Source organism: Salmo trutta, chromosome 37 (assembly GCF_901001165.1).
Source record: "Salmo trutta chromosome 37, fSalTru1.1, whole genome shotgun sequence".
Taxonomy (NCBI): domain Eukaryota; kingdom Metazoa; phylum Chordata; class Actinopteri; order Salmoniformes; family Salmonidae; genus Salmo; species Salmo trutta.
Genome location: NC_042993.1, coordinates 33642711 through 33657712, shown reverse-complemented (window position 1 = coordinate 33657712; position 15002 = coordinate 33642711). Strand labels below are relative to the sequence as shown.

Below are 15002 nucleotides of genomic sequence, written 5' to 3'. Positions count from 1 at the left end.
TTCAAACTTTTTTAACAAATAAAAAACTGAAAAATTGGGCGTGCAAAATTATTCAGCCCCCTTAAGTTAATACTTTGTAGCGCAACCTTTTGCTTGCGATTACAGCTGTAAGTCGCTTGGGGTATGTCTCTATCAGTTTTGCACATCGAGAGACTGAAATGTTTGCCCATTCCTCCTTGCAAAACAGCTCGAGCTCAGTGAGGTTGGATGGAGAGCGTTTGTGAACAGCAGTTTTCAGTTCTTTCCACAGATTCTCGATTGGATTCAGGTCTGGACTTTGACTTGGCCATTCTAACACCTGGATATGTTTATTTGTGAACCATTCCATTGTAGATTTTGCTTTATGTTTTGGATCATTGTCTTGTTGGAAGACAAATCTCCGTCCCAGTCTCAGGTCTTTTGCAGACTCCATCAGGTTTTCTTCCAGAATGGTCCTGTATTTGGCTTCATCCATCTTCCCATCAATTTTAACCATCTTCCCTGCCCCTGCTGAAGAAAAGCAGGCCAAAACCATGATGCTGCCACCACCATGTTTGACAGTGGGGATGGTGAGTTCAGGGTGATGAGCTGTGTTGCTTTTACGCCAAACATAACGTTTTGCATTGTTGCCAAAAAGTTCGATTTTGGTTTCATCTGACCAGAGCACCTTCTTCCACATGTTTGGTGTGTCTCCCAGGTGGCTAGTGGCAAACTTTAAATGACACTTTTTATGGATATCTTTAAGAAATAGCTTTCTTCTTGCCACTCTTCCATAAAGGCCAGATTTGTGCAGTATACGACTGATTGTTGTCCTATGGACAGAGTCTCCCACCTCAGCTGTAGATCTCTGCAGTTCATCCAGAGTGATCATGGGCCTCTTGGCTGCATCTCTGATCAGTCTACTCCTTGTATGAGCTGAAAGTTTAGAGGGACGGCCGGGTCTTCGTAGATTTGCAGTGGTCTGATACTCCTTCCATTTCAATATTATCGCTTGCACAGTGCTCCTTGGGATGTTTAAAGCTTGGGAAATCTTTTTGTATCCAAATCCGGCTTTAAACTTCTCCACAACAGTATCTCGGACCTGCCTGGTGTGTTCCTTGTCCTTCATGATGCTCTCTGCGCTTTAAACGGACCTCTGAGACTATCACAGAGCAGGTGCATTTATACGGAGACTTGATTACACACAGGTGGATTCTATTTATCATCATTAGCCATTTAGGTCAACATTGGATCATTCAGAGATCCTCACTGAACTTCTGGAGAGAGTTTGCTGCACTGAAAGTAAAGGGGCTGAATAATTTTGCACGGCCAATTTTTCAGTTTTTTATTTGTTAAAAAGTTTGAAATATCCAATCAATTTCCTTCCACTTCATAATTGTGTTCCACTTGTTGTTGATTCTTCACAAAAAAGTACAGTTTTAGATCTTTATGTTTGAAGCCTGAAATGTGGCAAAAGGTCAAAAAGTTCAAGGGGGCCGAATACTTTCGCAAGGCACTGTATATACACACACATATACACACTAAGACAGGGAATTTCTACTAGGATTAAATGTCAGGAATTGTGAAAAACTGAGTTTAAATGTATTTGGCTAAGGTGTATGTAAACTTCTGACTTCAACTGTAGATGCTGCTCATTGTCATTGGTGAGACTTTGGCTGCCAGGTTTAACTTCTATCTCATATTGCTTGTTGGTCATAATTCCTACAAACTGTAAATGCCATGCCTTAGAATAATTTTGCTCTGAGTCATTTCAGGAGCAGAACTTTCACATAGGATAGTAGCATGCCCTGACATTTTGGTGAGGAGGATATACTGTAGTCTGATTAGGGGGGCTTACCTGTCTGAAGCAGTGTGCAGGTGCAGCACTAGCACCTGTTTCCTTCAGGTATTTGTCCCAACTGAAGTGCCCTGTGGGACAGAAAAAGCACAATGGCTGCTTTTTGTTGTCTACCGTTATATGTTTTTGTGTGAGGTTTTGGGGTTCAGTGTTATGGTATGTGCTAGTGTTAAGGTGTCCCCATGCCTCCCAGCAGAAACTGTTCGGAAGAGTTTCTGCATATATTATGACATCATTTTGGGACGCGTTTGTTCGTTTTGAACTTCGGTAAGGTTTATTTTTTTCAGTTGTTCGTACACACTTTTTTCTTGAGGCAAGCCGAAGTCGGTAGCCGAAGTCGGTAGCCGAAGTCGGTAGCCGAAGTCTACGCCCCTTCGTTGGTCAACAGTAGGGATTCTCCAGTAAAGTCTTTGCTGTCATTCAACGAGAGACGACTCATTTTCATGCACATTTTTCATTGAGAAATACTGCACCAAACATCTCAGTTAGATGTAAAATTGCACAACTAAGAAGTCCTCTGCAAAAATGTCAAAATTAATTACAGATTTCTTGAATTATCTTAGATAAATTCTGACTATATTGAGGAAGTGTATACGGTGTCTCAAAATGGACAAACAGTACTATTACCGCTTTTTTCTAATTTTTCAAGCGAATGTATTTTAACCTGTTTGGGATAGGGGGCAGTATTGAGAATTTTGGAAAAAATATGTGCCCATTTTTAACTGCCTCCTACACCAACTCAGAAGCTAGAATATGCATATTATTGTTCAGGTTTGGATAGAAAACACTCTGAATTTTCTAAAACTGTTTGAATGGTGTCTGTGAGTATAACAGAACTCCTATGGCAGGCAAAAACCTGACAAGGTTTCAAGCAGGAAGTACCCTGTCTGACAAGGAGTCGTGCGTCTTGCATCTGTTTATTGAAAAGTAAGGATCTTAGCTGTAACGTGACAATTCCCAGGGCTCTGATAGGCTCTCAAAACCCGGGAAATAACTGAAGGTTGACGAGGCAGCCTCAGGCTGAAACACATTATCGCCTTTGGCAAGTGGCGGCTCAGAGGACCTTTGAATGAGGCGCGTGCACGATTCGCTCCTGAGGAGAAATTTAATTTGGCTGTTTAGGCTCAATGCATATTCCCGGTCGGAATATTATCACTTTTCTACGAGATAAATGGCATAAAAATTGGTTTTAAACAGCGGTTGACATGCTTCGAAGTACGGTAATGGAATATTTAGACATTTTTTGTCACGCCAATGCGCCATGCGCAAGACCGTGATGAAGCATTCTGATAGTGTCTAGAACTCACGAACAAAACGTCGCTGTTTGGATATAACGATGGATTATTTGGGACCAAACCAACATTTGTTATTGAAGTAGAAGTCCTGGCAGTGTATTCTGACGAAGAACAAGCAAGGTAAGAACATTTTTCTTATAGGAAATGTGATTTTGGTGGAGGCTGACCTGGGTGGGTGTCTAAATAGCTAGCCCTGTGATGCCGGGCTATGTACTTAGATTATTGCAAAATGTGCTTCATCCGAAAAGCTATTTTAAAATCGGACATATCGAGTGCATAGAGGTGTAATGTATCTATAATTCTTAAAATAATTGTTATGCTTTTTGTGAACGTTTATCGTGAGTAATTTAGCAAACTGTTAGTAAATTCCCCGGAAGTTTGCGGGGGTTATGCTTTTTCTGAACGTCACATGCTAATGTAAAAAGCTGTTTTTTGATATAAATATGAACTTGATTGAACAGACATGCATGTATTGTATAACACAATGTCCTAGGTGTGTCATCTGATGAAGATCATAAAAGGTTAGTGCTGCATTTAGCTGTGGTTTGGGTTTATGTGACATGATATGCTAGCTTGAAAAATGGGTGTCTGATTATTTCTGGCTGGGCACTCTGCTGACATAATCTAATGTTTTGCTTTCGTTGTAAAGCCTTTTTGAAATCGGACAGTGGGGTTAGATTAACGAGATTCTTGTCTTTAAATAGCTGTAAAATAGTCATATGTTTGAGAAATTGAAGTAATAGTATTTCTAACGATTCAAAAATCGCGCCACTGGATTTCAGTGGCTGTTACGTAGGTGGGACGAGTTCGTCCCACATGCGCCAGAGAGGTTAAAGTAGAATGCTTAGCCGACTTCGGCTAGCCGCCAGCTGAACTGAAGCATGCTGACGCCTTTAGAACAGTGTTATAACCAGGGGTTGGAACTGGTTCAGGGAACAGGCATTTTTTTGTAGTTCCACAAAAAAAACAAATCGAAGCAAAGCCCTCACTCAGAAACATATTCCAATGTCTGCTTGCAAGCTGAAAATCTTTGCCAGGGTGTGTTTAGCCTACCTGCCCCTCCCCCATCGAAGCAAAGGCTACTGTACTGACGTTACAAGCGTGATTCAGAAGATGGGGAGAGAGATTTTTAATTAGCTATAGAAGAATAGATTAGCTTTTTCCAATGCTAGTTAAGGACACTATAGGCCTAGTTATCACGTTTCGCGTTAAATTTATTAACTACAAAAAGGTAAGACATGTTTTTAATTCTGGTGCCGCTCTGCGCACACAAGCTTGTTAATTATCTAGCTCCAGCTTGTTAGCTGTATAGGTCAAAGGACAGTCAAAGTTCCTCTATAGAAGCCGCTCTTCTTAGGTATAATTCTGGGGACTCAGATAATGCATGTCATAAGATGCCCAGCGCTTCAAGCCTCCTCCTCAACTCTCTCTTGCTCTCTCCCCACCCCGGAAAATTTCAGTCGCAATAACTTAATGAGCTAAATGTAAAAAAACAGTTGATTTAACAGGTGAAAAAAGGACCAGAAAATATGAACCAGTACTTGGCATTTGAACCGGTTCAGAACTTTATTTTGCTGGTAGGAACAGTGGAACGGAACGAACAAAAATGGTGTTTCTGTTCAGAATGAAACAATTGGAAAATAATTTTGGTTCCAACCCCTGGTTATAACTGAATATGAATGTGTTTGATTAAGGATGTTGTTTTCATTCAGCAGTGACTCATCTGAGAAAGTTGGTGTGTGTGGTAATGTACCTCCTTGGTACTGCGATGGGACCCGGGAGGGACGGCCACTTCGGGCATGCTTGATCTGCCTGCCATCTTTCCACTCAATAGCTAGAGGAGAGAGCAGGGCACAACGTTTCAGAGACACCATTCAATTACTCAACTATCTATTCATAACTAGAAGAAATTCACTTGATCTTTAGCAACTGTCAATGAGATGTGTGAGTCCAAACTATCACATCAGCATCTGAGACTTCTATACACACATTAAAGTAGCCTAAATATAGGACCCTTCTTGAGCAGCATCATTAGAAGATGTACATTATGCTTTTCAAACGGACAATTGCATGCCATTTCTTAACATGACATTACCTTTTTGTGGCACTGGCTTCCTCATGTCCAGTAATACTGACTAAGTTCAAGACACAATAGTCCACTCTAAAGAAGGGAAACGAGAGGGGGAAACAACATTGAAGTAAACACAAACCATTTCATACTTCCCCCCTTCATGTTAGGTCAAAATGTAGGTCCAATTTGGACCTTTCTTCTACATTGTTGTGTTCTAGAAGTCAGTCTGATGTAGCCTATACTAGTGCTAGCCTGGTTAGCCTTTTAAGGGTGATTCCAGCATTATGGACATTACATTTGCACGCAAAATCAAAACTTTAATTTCTAACAGAATGGACAAACAAAATATAATATATGTGTATGTCTGTAGTACCCCTTTAGGGGAAGTGTATACCTCCAAAATAACTGACTTCTAAATATTGGCATGTTGGAGAAATAAAGCAAAAATTTTAGTTAGAGTCTACGGTGTCCATAACATTTTTTATATTTTGGCCAACGGGTATGTTACCTGTGTAGTTACTCCTCTAAGAAAGCCAACGGTCCAAACCGCATGTCTCTATCATAATCCATGAAAGGTTTATTGGAGTTCTTACTCTTGTAGGTTGGCCAAGATTAGGGTGACTCAATGGAGGCTAGAGAAGAAATGTGGTCAAAAATCTGGAAAATAGCATTGCGTCAGCTAGGCTGGATGCTGTGCGAGAACTAAGGCAAACTGACAGGTTCACTGTTGAACTTATCTTTCTTCTCATATCCGGAGGACATAAAACAATAGAGGTAAGATAGATATTGATTTTGAGACATGACATGTATACTGAACAAAAATATAGATGCAACTTGTAAAGTGTTGGTCCCATGTTTCATGAGCTGAAATAAAAGAACCCCAGAAATTATCCATACGCACAAAAAGCTTTTCTACTTAGCTAAAATAATCCATCCACCTGACAGGGGTGGCATATCAAGAAGCTGATTAAATCAGCATGATCATTACACAAGTGCACCCTGTGCTGGGGACAATAAAAGGCCATTCTAAAATGTGCAGTTTTATCACACAACACAATGCCACAGATGTCTCAAGTTGACGGAGTGTGCAATTGGAATGCTGACTGCAGGAATGTCCACCAGAGCTGTTGCCAGATAATTTAATGTTCATTTCTCTACCATAAGCCGCCTCCAACGTCGATTTAGAGAGTTTGGCAGTACGTCCAACCGGCCTCACAATCACAGACCACGTGTAACCACGCTAGCCCAGGACCTCCACATCTGGCTTCTTCACCTGTGGGATCGTCTGAAACCAGCCACCCGGACAGATGGTGAAACTCTGGGTTTGCACAACCAAATAATTTCTGCACAAACTGTCAGAAACCATCTCAGGGGGAAGCTCATCTGCATGCTCGTCGTCCTCACTAGGGTCTTGACCTGACTGCAGTTCGGCGTCGTAACCGACTTCAGTGGGCAAATGCTCGCCTTCGATGGCCACTGGCACGCTGGAGAAGTGTGCTCTTTACGGATGTTTGCAGATGTTAACGTTGTGAACAGAGTGCCTTCCAAGGTGGCGGTGAGGTTATGGTATGGGAAGGCATAAGCTACAAAAATATAAATGCAACCATTTCAAAGATCTTACTGAGTTACAGTTCCTAAGTAAATATGTCAATTGAAATAAATTATGAATTTCACATAACGGGGAATACAGATATGCATATTTTGGTCACAGATACTTTTTTTTTTTTTTTTAAAGGTAGGGGCGTGGGTCAGAACCTGTCAGTATCTGGTGTGCAGCGCGACATCGCCTTCGCATAGAGTTGATCAAGCTGTTGATTGTGGCCTGTGGAATGTTGTCCCACTCCTCTTCAATGTCTGTGTGAAGTTGCTGGATATTGGCGGGAACTGGAACACGCTGTCGTACACGTTCCAGAGTACCCCAAACATGCTCAATAGATGATATGTCCTGTGAGTACGCAGTCCATGGAAGAACTGGGACATTTTCAGATTCCAGGGATTGTGTACAGATCCTTACGACATGGGGCCGTGCATTATGCTGAAACATGAGAGGATGGTGACGGATGAATGGCGCTCACAATCTCATCAGTTTCTCTGGGTATTCAAATTGCCATCGATAAAATGCAATTGTGTTTTTTGTCCGCAGCTTATGCCTGCCCATACCATAACCTCACTGCTACCATGGGGCACTCTAGAAGAGGTCGACCGATTAATCGGAATGGCCGATTAATAAGGGCCGATTTCAAGTTTTCATAACAATCGGAAATCGGTATTTTTGGACGCCAATTTTTTTTATTTAACTAGGCAAGTCAGTTAAGAACACATTCTCATTTTCAATGACGGCCTAGGAACGGTGGGTTAACTGCCTTGTTCAGGGGCAGAAAGACAGATTTTTACCTTGTCAGCTCGGGGATTCAATCTTGGAACCTTACAGTTAACTAGTCCAACGCTCTAACCACCTGCTTTACATTGCACTCCACGAGGAGCCTGCCTGTTACACGAATGCAGTAAGAAGCCAAGGTAAGTTGCTAGCTATCATTAAACTTATTTTATAAAAAAACAATCAATCATAATCACTAGTTAAACTAGTAATATCATCAACCATGTGTAGTTATCTAGCTTGTCCTGCGTTGCATATAATCGCTTAGGTACACGTTGCTCCAACCATAAAGATCTATGCCTTCCTTAAAATCAATACACAAGTATATATTTTTAAACCTGCATATTTAGTTAATATTCCCAGCTAACATGAATTTATTTTAACTAGGGAAAATGTGTCACTTCTCTTGCAACAGAGTCAGGGTATATGCAGCAGTTTGGGCCGCCTGGCTCGTTGCGAACTAATTTGCCAGAATTCTACGTAATTATGACATAGCATTGAAGGTTGTGCAACGTAACAGGAATATTTAGACTTAGGGATGCCACCCGTTAGATAAAATACGGAACGGTTCCGTATTTCACTGAAAGGAAAAACTTTTTGTTTTCGAGATGATAGTTTCTGGATTCGACCATATTAATGACCAAAGGCTCGTATTTCTATGTGTTATTATGTTATAATTAAGTCTATGATTTGATAGAGCAGTCTGACTGAGCGGTGGTAGGCAGCAGCAGGCTCGTAAACATTCATTCAAACAGCACTTTTGTGCGTTTTGCCAGCAGCTCTTCACTGTGCTTCAAGCATTGCGCTGTTTATGACCTCAAGCCTATCAACTCCCAAGATTAGGCTGGTGTAACCGATGTGAAATGGCTAGCTAGTTAGCGGGTACGCGCTAATAACGTTTCAAACGTCATTCGCTCTGAGACTTGGAGAAGTTGTTCCCCTTGCTCTACATGGGTAACGCTGCTTCGAGGGTGGCTGTTGTCGATGTGTTCCTGGTTTGAGCCCAGGTAGGAGCGAAGAGAGGGACGGAAGCTATACTGTTACACTGGCAGTACTAAAGTGCCTATAAAAACATCCAATAGTCAAAGGTATATGAAATAAAAATCGTATAGAGAAATAGTCCTATAATAACTATTTAAGACTCATGTTAAGAGGAACCACCAGCTTTCATATGTTCTCATGTTCTGAGCAAGGAACTTAAACATTATCTTTCTTACATGGCACATATTGCACTTTTACTTTCTTCTCCAACACTTTGTTTTTGCATTACTTAAACCAAATTGAACATGTTTCATTATTTATTTGAGGCTAAATTGATTTTATTGATGTATTATATTAAGTTAAAATAAGTGTTCATTCAGTATTGTTGTAATTGTCATAATTACAAACAAAAAATACAGATTGTCAGATTATTCAGTATCGGCTTTTTAGCCCTCCAATAATCGGTATCGGCGGTGAAAAATCATAATTGGTCTAACTCTACTCCGTTCACAACGTTGACATCAGTAAACTGCTCCCCCACACTGCGCAATACACGTGGCCTGCAGTTGAGGCCGGTTGGACGTACTGCAAGCTTCTTGATATGCCACACCTGTCAGGTGGATGGATTATCTTGGCAAAGGAGAAATGCTGACTAACAGGGATATAAACAAATTTGTCCATTACATTTTAGAGAAATAAGCTTTTTGTGCGTATGGAACATTTCTGGGATCTTTTATTTCAGCTCATGAAACATTTTTTGTTCAGTGTAAATAAATCAACTTTTTTTTTCAGTGGCGCCAACGATTTAGCAGCAGTGTTGTGTCGCTGCTGAATACATATAGGGGAAACACTGACAGTATGAAAATCTGGATACCGCCCAACCTTAGGCCATGTCCATGTCCACTACACCCCCCCCCCGTGAGGCCTTTAGAAAAGCCATGAAATACGACTTCACTGAAATATCTTTGAGACTTGGCCACCTGTAATGGTCAAAATTCATACAATTTCCTACTTCTAATTTTCAAAACGCATGAACTCCAACATATAGACCGTAAGCATAATTATGGATGCGTTTCATTTGGAAATGACTAACTTTGTGGATGCTCAGGTTGACTTTCCCACGGATTCGCTCTTAACACTCTCCCCTTCTGTCGGCCAGGCAGGGGGTCAGCGTTGGAGGCAGACGACAGGGTCCAACAAAGAGGTGGCCCCAGCTGTCAGCAGACCTCAGTCACCCACCCAAACACACTCAGGGCTCACTGTTGACACAGCAGCTCTGGGAGAATCAGAAAACTCATCCCTGTTGGGGTATTGACAAAACAAGAGGATCCAGACTGGAGAAACAGAATGGGTAACATTATAGCCAATATAGGGTATTAATTTCAAGAGGTCACCATATATTTTGGATCTTAAAAATTATCTGTGAATTAATTTATTTTCACCTTTATTTAACTAAGCAAGTCAGTTAAGTACAAATTCTTATTTACAATGATGACCAGGCTGGGGATGTCTGGCTGGCTATCCTTGACTTGAGGGGCTTTGGCCCCTAACCCTGAGCCTAGGTTAATTACCAGTTGGCTACACACACAGGTCATTAGGTCAGACAAACAAACAAGTGGCTGAAATTATATTGGTCCTTAAAGTAGACTAGATTTGTTTAGCATCAAGACACAGCAGTCACAGCTACTCACAAATCGATTGTTTATAAAATGCATGCAGCCAGGACATTGAAATGAATAGCAGATAAAGGCAAATTGCCTAATTAATGCATATTTACCAAGTAGCCACGCTAATCACACCAACCATTTAAAGATATATTAACAACAAAGTAACCTTGCAGCCTTACTGTTTTTTCTCCTAACTGGTTTAGAATAACAGATGATTATTCATACACACCAGCAGCAGTGCATCAGTAACTGTATCAAGCTAGCAAACTAGGTAGCTACATAATTTCAGCTGGCAATCAAATAGACTTCGAAATTAAGCAAGCCTTAAACTCAGTTACTGTAAATTTGCATGCTAGCAACCATTAGCTAAGTTTACATTGGGCTGACAAGTGGTCATAAATAACAGTTTCAAATATGCAATACTAAGCTATAGCGGTTTCAAATATGCAATACTAGACTATAGCAATGGAGGAGACAAAAACAATAATCATAATATGCAATAAAAAACCTTAAAAGATCATAACACAGTCTTCAGTTGGTTCTCTCAATAGAAGTGCGCCTTTTTCCCGGCTCCCTCCTTTTTCCTTCCAAGAAAAAAAATGACAGCGGCATGACCTACTAGGTAGGACAGACCAGCTCGCTTCTACGACCACTATTAATGAGAATGACCCACGTCAATGCTGTACTAGCTGTAAGGAAAATGAGCTACCATCATTAGTCCGTGTAATATGACTAAAATACCGATTTTTAAGTTAGCCTGGCTAACATAAGATATCAAGGTTCCACACAAAGCCAACACACGGGACTCCCCTCAGGGGCAAAAGGCAAACAATGCATCACGTTAGCTAGAAATTCAGCCAGCAAATATGTGCATTTAATAGTGAGAATATGAAGAGGTACCTACCTCCAACCTAATAACAGGGGCATGCTCGAACCGCTAGCTAGCACCGTCAACACCGCATGCTAACGGGCATCCTTTATGTTAGCTATCTATTTTGATTATAAATACATCAATAAATGCTAGATAAATTACCGGCTAAAAAGTGTTTGTTAAAAACAGGACAGCGTGTAAACAATATATTCGAGTCTGTTTACCTTGCTTTGAAATGTTTGTAGATTGAGCTAGTGGCTGTCCGCCATTTTTTTTCTTCTTCTTTAAATTTGTATTGGCGGATAGCAAACGTGAGGCGCATACACCGCCACCTACTGTACTGCAGTGTGAGGTTTCTTCTTCGTCTGTGGGATATATCAGCGGTTGGCATCCAAGGTTATGGTGCATTACTTCCACATACTGTACTGGAGTGTGGGCCAGAGACAGGGAGGAACTAAATCCTACCTGCCAGTCCCGTTGCTCTTAAAAAAGATAACAAAATATTTTGTAAGAGTAATGACATTCTACTCAATATACTCTTTAAACTAATTTCATGTATCCCCTTCTCCCTCATACTAGATCTCAGCTTCTCTCTTTCCCCTGATACTGCCCACACTGTAGCAATACATCAAATCAAATTTAATTTATCACATGCGCCGAATACAACAGGTGTAGACCTTACAGTGAAATGCTTACATGCTCCACGGTCTCTGTTTCTTGGCAATAATCACACTTTCCCATTGGATGCTTTCCTATCACATTTAAGGACTTATTCAACTGGCTGTGTCCCACCCTGTCACGACTTCCGCCGAAGTCGGTCCCTCTCCTTGTTTGGTCGACGTCACCGACCTTCTAGCCATCGTCGATCCACTTTTCATTTTCCATTTGTTTTGTCCTTGTCTTACACACCTGGTTTCACTCCCCCAATTACTGGTTCATTATTTAACCCTCTGTTCCCCCATGTTTGTTTGTGAATGATTGTTTGAATGTAACACAGCCTGTTATTGTGGGCTAGATTATTGCGTTGTATTATTGATTCGTTGAGTAAATTACGTGTATTACTCATATCTGCTGTCCTGCGCCTGACTCCTCTACACCAGCTACACACAGGCTTATTACAGAATCACTCACCACCAAATGGAGTCAGCAGGAGCAGACGCCCTCCCTATGGCGGTAGAGGAGCACGTCCAGCAACACGCGACCATGTTGCAACGTCTGGGCACCGCCATGGATCGCGTGCTGCAGACGATGGATCGTTGGGAGAGAGGAGGAGGTCTTCCAGCGCCTCCACCAGCCCCACTATAGCAGACCCCACTGTCCACCCCTCCTTCACCCAGTCCCAGCGGTATTCAGCTCGCACTCCCGAGGGAGTATGATGGGACGGCTGCCGGATGCCAGGGGTTCCTACTCCAGCTGGAACTGTACCTGGGCCTGACTCCTCTACACCAGCTACACACAGGCTTATTACACACCCTTAATAACCTTGTAAAAAAAACTCTCTTCTGTCCCTTCCTGCCGTTCTCCCCTCCCTTGCTTTCTTATGAACTTTAAATAAATGCCTGCCCTTAGTATCTCTATTTCACTGCTCCTGCCATCTCTGCACCATCACTGTCCATATCAGGCTTTTTGCCTCTGCCTTGCTCATTGAAACTACAACATCAACATTCCCACTTCTAAGTGCTTGTTTAGCCAGTACATGAATTGCCTCGTTCCCCTCCACCCCCACATGGGCTGGGTCCCAAGTAAATCTTATCTGTATACCCATCTGTCTAATCCCGCCATGGGTTTGTAGCACCTCATAAAGCAGATCTTGTCTACTATGTGACCTAAAGGACTGGAGACTCATTAACACTGCACATGAATCAGAGCAAATAACTACTCTGTCTGGCTTGACTTCCTCCACCAACTGCAAGGCCAACAGTATGGCCATCAGCTTCGCCGTATATTCAGCCAGATGATCTGTAATACGTTTCCAGACTTTCACCCCACATTCCTGCACTACAAATGCTGACCCAGTACGTCTTGTCCTTTGATCTTTTGAACCATCTGTGTAAATGGCCACAAAATCCTGATGCACAGTATCCAGACGTCTCTTAAACAAATCAGATGGATCAACACCATCCCTATCTTTGTGTAGTCTCTCCAACACTTCTAGATCAACTACTGGAGGCGAGAGTAGCCATGGTGGATTTACAGGAATAGCTACCGTTGGACTAAACTCCCTTCCATACAGTCACATCTCCTTTGCCTGGATATTTCCCACCAACCCAAGCTCATGTTCTGTCTTCGCTCATGTTCCCAGCATGCCTGTAAAACCCCTTTTGCAGGATGAGACACCCCATGTCCCTGTAGGTTGACCCAATAATTCATTGCCAGCTGCTGTCTCCTAATCTGCAATGGCATATCCTCCATCTCCACCTGTAGTGCAGCCACTGGGGACGTCCGAAACGCCCCACTACATATTCTGAGTCCTTGTCCCTGTATGACATCTAGCCTTTCCAATAATGTCTGGGCTGCCGAACCATACGCTATACTGCCATAGTCTATTACAGATTGGATCAATGCAACATACATGTTCCTCAATGAGGAACGCCCAGCCCCCCACCCCTTTCCCGTCAGATAGAGCATCACATTTAGCACCTTCTTACACTTTCCCACCACTCTCTCAATGTGTTCTGCCCGGGTCAGTCTAGTGTCAAATTATACCTCAAGGAACCTGAAAGTCCCCACCCTCTCCAAGTTTCTCCCATATAACCTCAGGCATACCTCATCTCCCACCTTCCTCTTGGTAAAGAACACTGTCTGAGTTTTCTCTACAGAGAACCTGAATCCCCACAATAATGCCCACATCTCTCCCTCAACAATTGCTTCCTGTACCTTGCTGACTATGTATGGCACATTTCGTCCCCTCTTCTATAAGGCCCCATCATCTGCAAATAACAACCTCCCAATATCCGTCAGTACGTTCTTCCTCCTACCCATCATTGATCATGATTGAGAACAACAGAGGACTAATCAGGCTCCCCTGTGGTGTACCGTTATCCACCAGGTAGCTGCCTGATAGAGACTTCCTCACCTGGATAGACCTTCCAAAGAGGAAATCCTTTATCCAGTTGTACGTTCTTCCTCCTACCCCATAATATCAAGCTTGATTAACAATCCCTCCTTCCACATCATATCATACGGCTCCTCCACATCAAAAAAGACAGCTACAACAGTCTCCTTGTTCACCTGAGCCTTCCTGACCTCTGCTTCCGAGTGGCGTAGCGGTCTAAGGCATTGCATCTCAGTGCAAGAGGCGTAACTACAGTCCCTGGTTTGAATCCAGGCTGTAACACATCCGGCTGTGATTGGGAGTCCCATAGGGCGGCGCACAATTGGCCCAGCGTCATCCGTGTTTGGCTGGGGTAGGCCGCCATTGTAAATAAGAATTTGTTCTTAACTGACTTGCCTAGTTAAATAAAGGTTAAATAAAAAATTATAATTATACGCAGAGCACTGGGTCCATAGTTCCCCTTCCCTTCCTGAACTCACTCTGATGTGGCGATACTAGCCCCCTGCTCTCCAGGAAGCAAGTTAGCCTCTCCGTAATCATACATTCAATAATCTTACATACATGTGATGTTAAAGCTATTGGCCGATATCTTGTTGGCCTTGTTGGGTCCTTTCTTGGCTTCCGAATTGGTACCACTACTGCCTCCTTCCAACTGCCTGGCAGTTTCCCCTCCTCCCACACTGTGTTGTACAACAGCAATACCTTATCCAGTCCCTCATCACATAGATGGGACAACATAACATAGCACACCTCATATTTCCCATGTGAAGTTAACACAGCCTTACCTATTGCCCTTTTCATCTCTGCCATGGTAAATGGTGCATTCAACGCATCATTTACATCCTCCCTCCTATCCAGCACTCCAGGAT

At 42.4% G+C, this 15002-nt stretch overlaps 1 protein-coding gene across 12 annotated transcripts in view; it reads right to left on the bottom strand.

Annotated features, from left to right (window-relative positions):
* LOC115177435 (polycomb protein SCMH1) overlaps positions 1–11399 on the bottom strand; it is a 41782-nt gene extending 30383 nt beyond the window's left edge. For 3 of the 12 annotated variants that reach the window (XM_029738183.1, XM_029738193.1, XM_029738194.1), the window contains exons 1-5: positions 11303–11399; positions 9634–9874; positions 5207–5272; positions 4865–4945; positions 1817–1887 (exon numbers count right to left, since the gene is read on the bottom strand). In XM_029738183.1, coding sequence (XP_029594043.1) covers positions 1817–1887; positions 4865–4945; positions 5207–5231 — 177 coding nt within the window. In that variant the 5' untranslated portion in view covers positions 5232–5272; positions 9634–9874; positions 11303–11399. Of the gene's footprint in view, positions 1–1816; positions 1888–4864; positions 4946–5206; positions 5273–5690; positions 5815–9633; positions 9875–10715; positions 11271–11302 lie in introns of those variants that run through there. The other 9 variants (XM_029738184.1, XM_029738185.1, XM_029738188.1 and 6 more) reach the window with 9 other exon arrangements.
* Positions 11400–15002: the final 3603 nt, after the last annotated feature.